The following is a 14,148-nucleotide window of genomic DNA, read 5'->3' on the forward strand; positions in this document are numbered from 1 at the left end:
ATGATTTAAAAAACCTTTAGATTTAGACATTATAAATCTTATTAAAACAAACACTTATTTTGCTCAGAGAATCCAAAAATGCAATAATATATAGGATATTTCATTTGGAAAAACACAACTTTGATACTTCTAGGGCTTTTGGGACACTCTGAACATTACAAAAATATTTTTAAAATGTGCACCCGTTAGGCGTCTGTGGATTCATCAAGTAATACTTTGCAAAAAACAAACGGGCTAGCCGCAAACGTCCGTGCCGTATAGCGTGAATAACCCTGTATAATATCAGAGTGGGTTTTTTGATCAACACAGATACGTTAATGGCCAGCGGCAAGGATATAAGATAAAGAAAGTTTTCGGCAACCGGATACAAGATCGGCAAATTTAAATGAATTTTCCTGCGTTTTCAACGCCAGTTTTGTCATTGTTTGGTTGTTGGAAAGTAAAACTTTGCGCAATCCGTTTAGGAAGATTAACATCCAAAGCAAACGGGTCCCCCGTAAGTTTGTTATGGAATTGTTATAAAATGTCCATATCGCGGCTGTACAAACTGACCCAAACCGATCGGTGACCGACTTTTTAAAAATCGTCACTGATAGGACGATATTTACATTATTATTAGCAATCGGGCTGCGTTACTGTTCTTCATAAGTCTTCCAGCACTTTCACGATTTTAATTTATACACTGAGCGTTTACGTGTGGAATTAAACGGATTTGTGTCCGAACGAGGAACTTACCAGTCGAGATGCGTGTTTAATCGCATTTTATAGCGCAAGTATTTGAGAGAAACTACGGTATTTAGTACAAAACGCTCGTTTTCATAGTTTAACGTATTTATTTAAAACTCGCCAATTGGTAACATGAAAGACATTTTGAAAACATACATAATTTGTCTTGTCGAGTAAGTATCAATTCTACGTTGCAAACGAATCGGGAACTAAGGACTCGTGAATGAGATACTGCAATATTTACAATAAGGGTCTTAACTGTATTATTTCGTTACTGCCAATGGGCGCTAGGGAGAAGAAAATGCCAAGAGATTCTGATTAACTCACAGCATCTATTAGATAGGATTAGGAATGGTTCAAATATTTAAACAATAGCAGTGAAATGAAACCGAAAGCCGGTGAAAATGTTGCAGAACTGCACTTGTGAAAGGCCTCGGGATCTTTCAAGTTGAAACGTAACCGTGAAGAAATTCACATCAAAATTGCTTGAAAACATTTAAAACCTGCACCGGAAAAGTGTGAAAAAAATATGTTGTACACATTTCTGCCTCCATGGATTAAAACCATCAAAAACTCAACCGAGAAAACCTGCTTCTTTAGGCCGTTTTGTGTGCTATTTTTCATGACTAACAAGTGCAGTTTCAACAAAACATTTGGCATTTTCTCACGCAGTCAAAGGCATATGAAGTACTATTCTAGAAATATACATTGTGCGAAAGAACGGCCAACTGTTGAGGCCAATGTTAAAGCTATGACTCGGCAGTCAGATGGTCCAGATTTGAACCTTTTCGGCGATGATGCACCAGCTGGCATGTTGGTAAGTCGAAGAAACCACATGCAGATCGCCTACGTATTTCTCAATCAGCTTCTCGAGCTCACCTTGCCGGAACACGTGGTAATATCTTGCAACCACAAAAATCATCAGTGAATATCACACGAATGCTTACCGAAGGTCGATTTACCTATGATAAGTAATTTCTCCTCCAATCTCATCGGCAGGCCAGGAATCGGCTGAAATATCACTCAGTCCGGAAGGATCCCGTCGTCTCAAATGTCCAGGCGACAAAGTGTCCATATGGTCGAATTTTCCTTTGCCTTTGGATTCTGTTGAGGTCAATGAGGCGGTGCTTCCTCCATTGCTACAGCCATCTCTAGAGTCTCCCGTGAGATCTGTTACTGATGAGGCCACGGACTGGCCTCCAAAGTTGATTGAAGTTGCCCCGCTTGATAGGAGGGAGTTACTACTGCTACCTGGAAAATCATAAAAAATGCAGATTTTAGTGGGAAATTGGATTTAAAGAGGAGAAAAGACTTGATGATTTTTTAGTATGGGTTCACTTGGTGATGAGTACAGTTCAAAATATATGGAAAAAGTTAATAAGAGAACGACGAATTTTTCATAACGAATGCAATAGAAAAAGGATCGTTTTGAAGATGCGTTAGAAATTTTGAAGTAAAAACGTATTTTAACGAAGAAAGTCAGTGGGCAAAAAGATAAAATTGAAGCTAAAAATTGTTAAAGTTCAAGCATAGAGGTCTGAATCAATGGAAATACAAACGGTTCAAATGTCTTTGGCCTTTTCATCTACGTTTTGCCTACAGTTCAAACTACATGAAAACATTATTAAAAGAACAACTATTTCGGAGCGAAGAATTTTTAGTAGGAAATACGAAAGTGGAAGAAACACTTTAAACATGTGTTCAAAGCTTTGGTGTTAAAACGCATTTTCCAAAAAAAGTCGCTGAACAAGAAAAAAAGCAAACAGCGAAAATTGAAGCTAAAAATTGTAAAAATTTAAACACATCTATCAGATTTGCGTTTAAATTTTAACAATTTTTAGCTTCCATTTTCGCTGTTTGCTTCTTTTGTTGTTCAGCGACTCTATCATTGTATCACAATGATAATTTAAAATGTGCAGAGGTTTTTAGTTTTTTAGTAACAATTTAATAAAATAACCACACTTTATGAACGAAGACTGTTTAGTTGGAAATGCAAAAGTTTTTTTCACAGATTTTTCAAAAGCAAGTCGCTGAACAACAAAAAAAGAAAACATAGAAAATTGAAACCAAATAGAGTTAAAATGTAAGCAAACACAGCTGAGACAGAGGGAAATGATACAAAATTCCGGTTTTAGTGGGAAAGATCCGAAGTAAAATTGGTTTTAAAGAAGAGAAAAAGCTAGATGATTATTTAGTATGGGTTCACTTGGTGATGAGTAGGTACAGTTCAAAATAAATGGAAAAAGTTATTAAAAGAACAACTAATTTTAGTATGAAGGATTTTTAATAACGATTGCAATGGCAAAATGGTCGTTTTGAAAATTTATTAGAAGCTTTGAAGTAAAAAGGTATTTTAACGCCAAAATTCGGTGTGCAAAAAGAGAAAATTGAAGCTGAAAATTACTAAAATTTAAATAGAAATGTCTGAGTCAATGGAAATACAAAAGGTTTAAATGTTTTTGGACTTTTCATCTACGTCTTGCGTACAGTTCAAACTACATGGAAGCATTATTAAAAGAACAACTATTTTGGAACGAAGTGTGTTTAGTAGCAAATGCAAAAGGTGAAAGAATACTTCCAAAATTGGTTCAAAGTTTTGGTGTTAAAACGCATTTTTCAGGAAAAGTTGCTGAACAACAAAAGAAGCAAACAGCGAAAATGAAAGCTAAAAATTGTTAAAATTTAAACGCAAATCTGATACAATAACAATTTCAAATGTGCAAAGGTTTTTAGTTATTTTGAAAAACACTTGGCTATGAATATAGTTCAAAATACATGAAAAATTTTATAAAAAAAACAAGCTTTCGGAACGAAGAATGTCTAGTTGGAAATGCGAAAGTTGAAGAAACACTTCAAAAATTGGTTCAAAATTTTGAAGTGCAACCAGATTTTTCCTAAGCAAGTCGCTGAACAACAAAAAAAGGAAACTTAGAAAATTGAAACCAAATAGAGTTAAAATTTAAGCAAACACAGCTGAGACAGTGGGAATTTATACAAAATTCCGGTTTTAGTGGGAAGAAGCCGAAGTAAAATTGGTTTTAAAGAGGAGAAAGAGCTAGATGATTATTTAGTATGGGTTCACTTGGTGATGAGTAGGTACAGTTCAAAATATATGGAAATGTTTAATAAATACTTCAAAAATTGGTTCAAAGTTTTGGTGTTAAAACGCATTTTTCAGAAAAAGTTGCTGAACAACAAAAGAAGCAAACAGCGAAAATGGAAGCAAAAAATTGTTAAAATTTAAACGTAAATCTTATACAATAACAATTTCAAATGTGCAAAGGTTTTTAGTTATTTTGTCGCTGAACAACAAAAAAAGAAAACATTGAAACCAAATAGAGTTAAAATATAAGCAAACACAGCTGAGACAGAGGGAAATTATACAAAATTCCGGTTTTAGTGGGAAAGATCCGAAGTAAAATTGGTTTTAAAGAGGAGAAAGAGCTAGATTATTATTTAGAATGGGTTCACTTGGTGATGAGTAGGTATAGTTCAAAATACATACAAGTCGCTGAACAACAAAAGAAGCAAACAGCGAAAATTGAAGCTAAAAATTGCTAAAACTTAAACGCAAATCTGATACAATAACAATTTCAAATGTGCAAAGGTTTTTAGTTACTTTGAAAAACACTTGGCTATGAATATAGTTCAACACACATGAAAAATTTTATAAAAAAACCACGCTTTCGGAACGAAGAATGTCTATTTGGAAGTGCGAAAGTTGAAGAAACACTTCAAAAATTGGTTCAAAATTTTGAAGTGCAAACAGATTTTTCCAAAGTAAGTCGCTGAACAACAAAAGACGAAAACATCGAAAAGTGAAACCAAATAGAGTTAAAATTTAAGCAAACACAGCTGAGACAGTGGGAAGTTATACAAAATTCCGGTTTTAATGGGAAAAAGCCGAAGTAAAATTGGTTTTAAAGCGGAGAAAAAGCTTGATGATTATTTAATATGGGTTCATTTGGTAATAAGTAGTTCAAAATATATGGAAAAAGTTAATAAGAGAACGACGAACTTTTAATAGCGAATGCGATGGAAAATGGATGGTTTTGAAAATTCGTTAGACGTTTTGAAGAAAAACGCATTTTAACGAAAAAAGTCGGTAAGCAAAAAGAGAAAATTGCTAAAAATTGCTTAAATTTAAGCAAAGAAGTCTTAGTCTATGGAAATACAAAAGGTTGAAATGTTTTTGGCCTTTTCCATCTACCTTTTGCGTACAATTCAAACTACATGGAAACATTATTAAAAGAAGAACTATTTCGGTACGAAGAATGTTTAGTAGGAAATGCCAACACTTTAAAAATTGGTTCAAAGTTTTGATGTAAATTTTTCCAAACCAAATAAAATTAGCATTTGAACAAACACAGCTGAGACAGTGGAAGTTCCAAATGTGTAAATGAAAGTGGTTTTAGAAAGACGCGTAGATTCCTAAAAACACAAAAGGAATTATGGCCGGCTAGAATATAATAGAAAAAAACCCTCGATCGAAGCACGACAAAAAAACAGACAGATTAACTATGAAAGCAATGAAAGAACCCAGAAAGTCACAAGCAAAAGACGACAATTGATGAAATTGTTTGAAAGATTAGATCAGATGCTACTTTCACCATCAGCCAGAAGAGAACGAGGGCAGATAAAGAAGAGAAAATAAATATCTCAAAAAACAGAAAGCAAAGAATTATTTTTAAAATCTGAAAAAAAACGTTGTAGTAGGTACAAAATTACTATATCTTATTACTAGATAAAATACTATATCTAATTTTGAACTGAATGGGACAAATCCAGGAAAATTTCAGCGGGAATTTTCCTACTTAAACCCAGAGATTTTAATCCATAACTCAAAATAACTTAATTAGAAAAATTTTAAAAAATAATTTTACCTTTATCACTAGAATCGAACGATTCTGAAGAACTGCCATTGGCAATAAGCGGGCGATTCTGCTCACGTTTAACATCAGGTCCATTAAATTGGTCCACTTCGGCACAATAACCCAAACCACCATTTTCCACTCGTTTTCCACAATAGTCTTCGTCGAATTTCGCGTCATTGTTCCCATTTACACCGGAACCGTTAAACCTAATCGATTTACTAAAACTATTTAAAACTGGATTTACACTATTATTTACACAAGGCAACGCTTTGTGGTTTTGGCTGAGGGGTTTGGTCGCGTTACACATTGAAACGTAGTTTTTGGTCCGATCTGATGTTCGAGTTTCAATCACGCAACGACACTTTTCGAGTGATTTGCATTTGGTGCAACTTTTCTTCACTTGCGGATGGTTCGTTTGCGACAGTCGTGTAAGGTACTCGTTCTGCTTCTTAATCTCCTCGCTGAGGATTGAGAGGTCGTGCAGTTCTTCGCTGAGACGATGGATGTATGGATCGTCAATGTTATCCATCTGGAAGATCGAAGAATGAATGAGACGAATATCAGCAGGAACAGTAAAAAACTTTAATAGCCGAGTAGCAAAAAAGGAATTTAGAAGCGGAATATTTTAAACTACCGTCAGTTGATATTCATCCAGTTCCTTCATCAGCTTCTCGCTGAGCTTATCCGCAAAAGCTGTTAAGTGCTTATGGCATTCCTCATTCCAGGTATTGCTGGATCGGCGAGATTCTCCATTACTCAAGCCTTCTTCTTCTTCTTCGTCCAACAGGGGGGTTGTGTCCGACGAGGAGAATCTGGAAATGGAAATCTTGATGTTGAATCAAGAACCAGTTAGATCCTCAACCATTACCGTCTATGTAAAATGGAAAAAACATCAACTTTCGGCAGCTTCTTTGTCGGCCGGGAGCTGATTACTTTTTCCACTGCTTCATCCAGGCTGCTGGCAACATTTGCTGCCGCTTCCAATAAACTCATCGAGTTGCCTAGAAGTAAATTGAATTAAGCTTCATTAACACCATAAAGCCTCTTGAGGACCTTACCAGTTCTATTAGTGTCTGGAAAATTAAATTTGTCGGCCTTTGCAGGAACACCACCAGATGCCTTAATGCTGTTGACACTCCCTATGGAATCCGGCGAAGAAACGCAACTGTTATCACTGTCGTCATCCACTTCCGGATTGAAAATGTCCAGCTTCAGCAGTTGAGGAATGGGTTTGGCTAAGCTTTGCTCCTAAAATATCAGTCCGTTACCAACAGAGCTCCTCCAAGCCAGGCTCATTAACCTTTTTATCTGGATCGGATATCTTCCGCACAATCGGGCAATGGCTCTTGGACTTGCTTCCAAACCCAGGCTTCTGCGCCAGCATTTCCCTGATTTTCTTCAGTTTTTCCGTTCTAGACGCCTCAGCGTCTGGAGGCGATTTAGCTGGACTTATCATGTTGGCAGTTGGCACTGCTTCCGTTAGCACCGAGCTTTGATTGCTCGTTTGGGGAGGAAATGGGAAACATTCTATAAATAAGGTTTCAATATTCAGAAACGTTTTAGAATGATTGTGCAAATACCTTTCAGACTTGGGGAGTTAAGAGTGGTTCTCCTAAATTGCGGAATGGGTTGTACGGAGTAATTTTGAGCCAGAAGTTGAGTGTTTTGTCTGTGTGCAGGTTGAACTGGCAAAAGTTTGGGGGCCGGCGCTCTTAGCCTGGCGTTAGCCAGCAATTTATCGTCCACCGGAAAGAACTCAGTCACAGTCGAAAGCAGCTCAGTCGATGGCTAAAACAGTATCAGCAATCATTGAAGCCACTCGCACAGCTCCTGCAACTCACCTTGGGTGAGCTGAGTTGTTTGGTCAAGGGATGAATCCCATTGTGCAATTGTTTCACCCTTGGGCTTGTTGGGCAACTTGACTGCTTAATTCTGGGGGATTGGGGGGCGGATTGGCAGCCCCCTCTTAGCAAAGGGGAGGTGGGACCTGCTGATAAACTCGCTCCTCCTATCGGAGACATCGGGTCTGATTTAGGCACGAAAATTACTGAAGCAAATGAGTCTTCTGAGTCCACGCTAGTATCGGACTGAAGGCTGCTATCTTTGGAGGAGTCAGAGCCATCCTCCTTTGAATGTCGCCTAGAAGATAATACGTAATGAAGCGGATAAAGGGTGTGATCAGGATGAAACTCCGGACCTTTCCCCCGACTTTTCGCTGGGTTCTTTATCAGCTGGGTGGCAATTTTGGACGTTTTTGTAGGATTCGTTATCTCGTGTCGTGGGCGACTTCAGTTCGGCTCCTTTCCAAGTTTGGAAGATTTTGACAAAACCTGCATTAACTGTTACAATCAGCATAAAATTTAGTGCAAACGCAGCCAAATGTACCATTTTTCAAAGACGCGCTGGCCACTTTTTCCATCGTAGTGGAATTCTTGATTCGATTGGTCAATCCGTCCTTAAGCATTTGGAAACTTTTTGTAGACGCGACCGCAAAAAACGACTCCCGCAAAGACTCAAAGGTATGCGCTCGCTTATAAATCAGGTCCTCGTTCAAGGAAGTTTGTTTCTGGATATTTTGTTTAAGTCTTTCTTTCTCTCTCAATCTGTCAGTTGATAGGATTTCTTCGTTTAGGGAGCGCTGCTTTAACACGCCGCCTCTTTGATGCCTGCAACAATTAATTTACCTTGTTTTAACAAATTGTGGACTACTTTCACAGTTGAGACAAAATATTTCTCGCCTAAGGAATATAAAAACACTAATCTTTATGGCTTTTTTGGTGATTAATCTTCAATCTTGTACCTGGTAAGTCCCGATTTAAAATCAGGCATCGCCCTGACCAGGTCCTTCATATCAGTCGGTTGATCCAATGCTTCGTCAGCATCTTCTTCGCAAAGCGACTTCTTCTGCTTCACCAGTTTCGGTTTTTTTAACGAATTTGCCGACGCGGGTGTTACGGGGCTTTCCACAGCACCTTTTATTGAATCATCCACATGGGCTTTGCTTAATCTACACCTGAAAGTGGTTCAAATTGGAGATCATGCCGTTTCCAGATCCCCCCAGGAAGAATAGTAAGTCGCGCACCTGTTATTGTTTGTTTCGTTTAACATCCCAATATTATTCATGCTTTTCGACTTGAAAGCATCAATATCGGCGCTCATCTGAGACACTGGGCAAGTTTGACGTCGCGGGATTTGTTTCGGCTCTTCATCGTCTATTCTAAGTAGTTCTATTGGCTGATCTTCTACGTTATCACAGCCTGAGCAGTCGCAGTATTCGCATCCATCCGGATCATATCTAAAATTTCAACGAGCTGCAAATTCAGCGTTGCTGATCGTTGAGAAAAAGTACCTTTTCTGCAGCGGTTGCTGTTTGTGCATGCATGCAATCCAGTTATCCAAAAACCAGGAATTAGCCACCACTCGCCTGCTGCCGCCTGCGATTTTCTGCAATGCTCTACGCACGAAACCGTAGCAAGTTTCACTTGGCGATGACAAAGTGGAACTTCCTGAAGAAGTTTTCCGGTAGGCTTCGAGCGGGCGTTGTTTGCGTTGGTGGGAATTTCTCGTTTTTCTTTTAAACGTGTTTCTAAACCTGCAATTTAATTGCCGGGTTTACTCTGGTGCAAATCGCCAACAGTTAAACATTTTCTGCTGAAATTAATAATTCAAGTGCAATCCGAGGCACTGACCTAAATGATTTATTAGAATCGCTGTCCGACTGAGTATATGAGTGATAAGGGTTCTGAATATCATCCGCCGAGTTTAGGCCCGTAGTAATTCCGCAACTGGCCTTAAATCGAGGTCTGCGCCATGGCACCAGCACATCTTGGGATTCAAATTTCCTAAAAAAAATCGTTTTCTCTCCATTTTCAATGGAAAAATCCTCGAATTACCGATGATCCTGTTCCATCGCCCAGACAGTGATAATCATTCGGCCTCCTACTCGAAGAACTCGCGCCATTTCCCTCAACGAACTCACTCGTCTATCGGTCGTTGCGAAATGATGGATTACTGATAATGATAGAACCGTATCGAAGCAGTTATCTTTAAATGGCAGTGCCAAATTGTCTAATCTAATTACCTGAAATATACGAAAAAATTGGTAAATTCATTCGAGTCAAGGGCACTTTGGCATTCGAGGGAGGGGTTTGCACCATTGAACGTTTCACGAAAATTAATCTTATAACAAGAAAGTCGATTTTGCTCCATCCATTCAGGAGTCAGGTGTTCTGTTAAACCAATCAAATTTGGTCCACACTGTATAATTTGCGGTTTCAATTTGCGACACTCTGTATAAAATCAAGGCAGTTCAAAGAAAACTGGATGGCGACATTTAAAACACAATTTTTATTTGAAAAAATGTCCGACAAACAAAAGTTTGCACAATTTAATAAAGTATGACGCACATTCGCCTATAAGCCGCATTAAAACAGCCTTCTGCGGATAATCCATGTAAAATGCCGAATCCTTGAATGAAGGCAGTCTCTTTGGACAACTAATTAGCCTAGTTTGGCTTAATGTTTTAATACAGTTTCCGGCAAATCCTGTTATTAGCGGCACTTGCCATCAAACTGATATTGTGTAAACGCTTTTCCTTTTCGAAGGGTGAACGCTTGAGCGCATCTTTAGTCGCTCTTTGCATATCGTTTACTTTTACTTGTAAACAATCATTAAAGCAGACGAATGTGCTGACTGAAATTCTTTGCGTTCGCCTTGCCCCATTTTCCGATGGTCAAAGAGAGTAAACATCAACTGCAGGGTTGTTTTGTTTGCCCCGGAGTCTGCATCGTTTCACATTCATTCGAATGGAACCAGACACGTTTGTAATTAATTAATTTTAAATGGAAATGCTTGACCAGCATGGTACTTACTTCGTTTTGTTTTTGCCTAGCTAAATCGCTCAGTCTATTTGATTTCTCCCCTCCTAAATTATAAATTGACTTATTAACTTTTAAGTATTTTCCATTGCCACAGCCTGGAAAACAAAACGCCTGGTCATCATCAGGTTGGCCTCGAAACTGCACCGATCCTTACCTACGTCACAGACTAAAGCTCCAGGTTCCAGTTTTTCCAGGAATTCCTGGACTTTCGGCCAAGGCTTGCTACGGGGATTGTCGTAGTACTGCTCGTAGACCTCATGGACATACGTCTGTTCTAAGGCGAAGCTTCGAGACACGCGCTCACTTGCAGCCATCTCCGACGTTTGGCTGCAGCGCTAATTAACTAAAAAACCCAGTTTAATTAAAATGAACCGTCCCTAAATGAATCTTGCAGCTGGTAAATGCGTAGTGGGCCACGATAATCACGAGGGTTGCAAAGAGGAAACTGGGCACATCAGGCGAGGCTCAAGGCTTGATGGAGATGAGCCTCGCCTGTTACTGTTTTATTCTCTCAACTCAAAAAATGTTTTTGCGATCTTGTATTGGTGAAATCAATGATGGAATTGTTGTCTACCTGTCTGTTGTTTTGGTTAGTAGTTCGGATGCGGTTGGTTGAAAGCCACTGGAAATCCGATTGTAAGTCTATTCATTTAAGAAGGATGCATGTTATCAACGACAGTTGAACTGTATTTTCAATTAAAAAAGTTGTGCATAGTAAAGAAATCAATTGAATGAAAGCCCCTGTAGAATAATAACGCGAATCTAGCTAGTTCATCGAACTGGGTGATCGATTGAAAAATTGTGCCGGTATTCATTTTCGCCGTACGTGAAATTGCATCGTCGATAATAATATCTAGGGGATATTTTCCGACCCAATTTTATCGAAAAATGATATTGCGGAGGCAGGAAGTTTATCCTGCAGAAGGCGGGCAGGGTTGTGATTCCGCCGCTTTAATAGGCGTATTCGGTTTCATTAAATTTTAAGCCGTTATTAGCTTTTAGAATTTCACGTGGGCTGCGATGACAAAAAGAGAACTGTTTTCCTCATTCGTGCTTCATTTACTTCGTGCAAGTAGGCGTTTGTTGAATGGGTACTAATTATTGCGCGAAACACAGACGAAAAACGGCAATAATCAGGATCTAACAACATCCAGGAGCAAATTAGACAAACGCGATCTAACTGTCGCAATAATCGGCACACATTTCGAGCCCAGTTTATCAAAACGCCATGAAACTCTTAAAAGCTTAAAATAGAACGGGGTATGGATTATCTCGGGGTTGAGATGGCTTTTGTGAATGAATTCGGCAACAGAGAACCAAAAGGGAAAGAGACAGAAGCGCAGCGATCAATAGAACATACTGTGCCAAGATTTTAAAAGATCGCGACTTCGGCTTTTTTTTTGTGTTGGCGAGTCGAAGACGTAGACCGCAAGGTTCCATACACTATTCATAAAACACTATTTTCCTCGACAACTCGCTTTTAGCAAACTTGTATCTGGTTTTAAGAAATCAGTTTAAATATCTTTTCTAAAACTCTAGTGCTTGTATGCTTTTCTGCAATGAGGAAAAACTTTTCCTCGGCGGCCTAAAAGCGCCCGAAAACTCACCAGTTTCATATTTCATTTTAATTTGCTCTAAATATCGGAAAATGGGCTCAAACTGTGGGCTGAAAGGGTCGAAGTGGAAAACAGTAGAAACAATTCGCTTCAATGTTCTCCAAGTTTCTTACATTTTTCTGTTATAAAAAAGTGTAGCCTCATACATTTGCTTCATTCTATTTAAATATCTTTCATGAAACTCTAGTGCTTGTATGGTTTTTTTATAATCAGGAACAAAGAGAATGAAGCAAATGTATGAGGCTACACTTTAGTATAACAGAAAAATGTAAGAAACTTGCAGAACATTGAAACTAATTATTTCTAGTGCTTTCCACTCTGACCCATTTTAGCCCACAGTTTGAGCCCATTTTCCGATATTTAGAGCAAATTAAAATAAAATCTGAAACTGATGCGTTTTCGGGCGCTTTTAGACCGTCGAGGAAAAGTATTTCTCTCTGACATTTCCCAAGCCGCAGCAAGCCGACAAACCAAGAAATAACACAAAATACATAAATTAAATACCTTGATCAGCATACTTTTAAGGAGCGTGTCTGGACCATTTAAAAAATACCTTCTGTAACGTTGCTTTTTCGACACTTCATTGGATTAATTGTTTTTTCCTATGATATTTATATGTAACTTTGAAACGTCGATTTTCACTAGAACACCAATTTTTATTTGCCTTTCAAAAATAACGTGCTCGTGGACTAATAAGAGATGAACAGTCGAAAGTTGGAGAAAACCCCAACGTGTTTTCTATATCAAGTGAATAACAAGCGCTACATGGAAGGAAAGAACGTAAACATTTTAGGCAAAACTTTGCAATCGTTGGCAAGAAATCAAATATAAAGGAGCCAGACAAGAAGTTTTATGCTGCACGTAAGAGCCATACTTTGTGTAACAGATTGGCTCCTGGTGGGCTGAAAAATCGATGGCTCCCAAGAAAGACATTGGATAAAGTGATGACAAATATAAATCATCCTAATATGCGACATGAGTCTTTCATATAGATAGGGCCTTGATGAAAATTGGTCAATTTTTCCGCTGGGATTTTCCGCTTTCCCCGGCTCCCATGAATAGTACAGGCACAAATATTTTCTTGGCATGTCAAATCCAATCTAAGATAAGAACTGGTGCTGATTGGCCATTACATTTTATTATTCGTGTTAGCAACGATTACAGGAACAGTTTTATATTCGTTTTAACGAAATTATCGTTTGATAACAGTGTTGGTGGAAATCGTAAACATTGTCGAGTGTCGCCCACAGCTAACGAACTATTTGTTTTGATCGAGATTAGTTGTGTGTAGGGCGCAATTTATGCACGCTTTTCCGTTCCATTTCCTCCCTCCATTCTGGAAATTAATAGTTTCCAGTTATTCTCAATATTTGCATGGTTTTTTCACATTTGCCTCTCTATTTCCAATCATGGCTCTCTAACAACAATTCGCAATTAAGTGCATAAGGGGAACATGTACTGCTGATCAAAAATATTCAAAAATTACAAAACCGTTTACTTAAGTTTGGAAGTGAGTTCGGATTTTTGTTATTAAACAGTGATGAACCAGATATGTAGAAGTACATTTAGAAATGTTTTCCGGGCTTTGAAGCCGTGGTCTATCGGAATTTCTTCCTGACGTTTCGTCCACAACTGCGGTGGACATTTTCAAAGGCGATGAGGCAGTGNGCGAAGTGATCTCCCGTGCTTTCCGACTAAGAATGATTCAACTGCTGGATTCCCAGTCGTATTTATGCCGCCCAGCCGTGTCTGCTCATGCGTGGGGGATGGGTGGGGGTTCCAACGCTTCGGCGCGCATGCTGTTTGGCGCAAAACGCGCTTCCAATCTGGATTGAGTGCCGTAATTTCTTCTTTTCTGTTGAAATTGCTTTGGTGTTTAAATATTTCGATGGCCTCCCTGGTGAGTCTCGGGTAGTATCTTTCAGATTGGTGCAGAATGTCAACTTCGTCGAAGCCTATTTGGTGGCCGTCTAGTAGTGCGTGCTCCGCTACTGCTGATTTTTCCGTTTGTCCCAATCTGCAACTTCGTTTGTGCTCCGTGATCCTAGTGTT

At 38.7% G+C, this 14,148-nt stretch overlaps 1 protein-coding gene across 2 annotated transcripts in view; it reads right to left on the reverse strand.

The window, feature by feature from the left end:
• Positions 1 to 1,038: 1,038 nt before the first annotated feature.
• LOC109538731 overlaps positions 1,039 to 14,148 on the reverse strand; it is a 17,099-nt gene continuing 3,989 nt past the window's right edge. Inside the window, exons 2-19 of one of the 2 annotated variants that reach the window (XM_048670607.1) lie at positions 10,635 to 10,823; positions 10,472 to 10,575; positions 9,494 to 9,681; positions 9,290 to 9,442; positions 8,950 to 9,192; positions 8,683 to 8,895; positions 8,401 to 8,613; positions 7,986 to 8,266; positions 7,798 to 7,930; positions 7,442 to 7,739; positions 7,181 to 7,388; positions 6,901 to 7,127; positions 6,659 to 6,848; positions 6,469 to 6,601; positions 6,235 to 6,412; positions 5,610 to 6,129; positions 1,689 to 1,977; positions 1,039 to 1,628 (exon numbers count right to left, since the gene is read on the reverse strand). In XM_048670607.1, the coding sequence (XP_048526564.1) occupies positions 1,490 to 1,628; positions 1,689 to 1,977; positions 5,610 to 6,129; positions 6,235 to 6,412; positions 6,469 to 6,601; positions 6,659 to 6,848; positions 6,901 to 7,127; positions 7,181 to 7,388; positions 7,442 to 7,739; positions 7,798 to 7,930; positions 7,986 to 8,266; positions 8,401 to 8,613; positions 8,683 to 8,895; positions 8,950 to 9,192; positions 9,290 to 9,442; positions 9,494 to 9,681; positions 10,472 to 10,575; positions 10,635 to 10,794 (3,870 nt within the window). In that variant the 5' untranslated portion in view covers positions 10,795 to 10,823 and the 3' untranslated portion in view covers positions 1,039 to 1,489. Of the gene's footprint in view, positions 1,629 to 1,688; positions 1,978 to 5,609; positions 6,130 to 6,234; positions 6,413 to 6,468; positions 6,602 to 6,658; positions 6,849 to 6,900; positions 7,128 to 7,180; positions 7,389 to 7,441; positions 7,740 to 7,797; positions 7,940 to 7,985; positions 8,267 to 8,400; positions 8,614 to 8,682; positions 8,896 to 8,949; positions 9,193 to 9,289; positions 9,443 to 9,493; positions 9,682 to 10,471; positions 10,576 to 10,634; positions 10,824 to 14,148 lie in introns of both variants that reach the window. The other variant, XM_048670606.1, reaches the window with a different exon arrangement.

Source organism: Dendroctonus ponderosae, unplaced genomic scaffold, assembly GCF_020466585.1.
Source record: "Dendroctonus ponderosae isolate FM_Combo_2020 unplaced genomic scaffold, Dpon_F_20191213v2 Dpon_F_20191213_1, whole genome shotgun sequence".
NCBI lineage: Eukaryota > Metazoa > Arthropoda > Insecta > Coleoptera > Curculionidae > Dendroctonus > Dendroctonus ponderosae.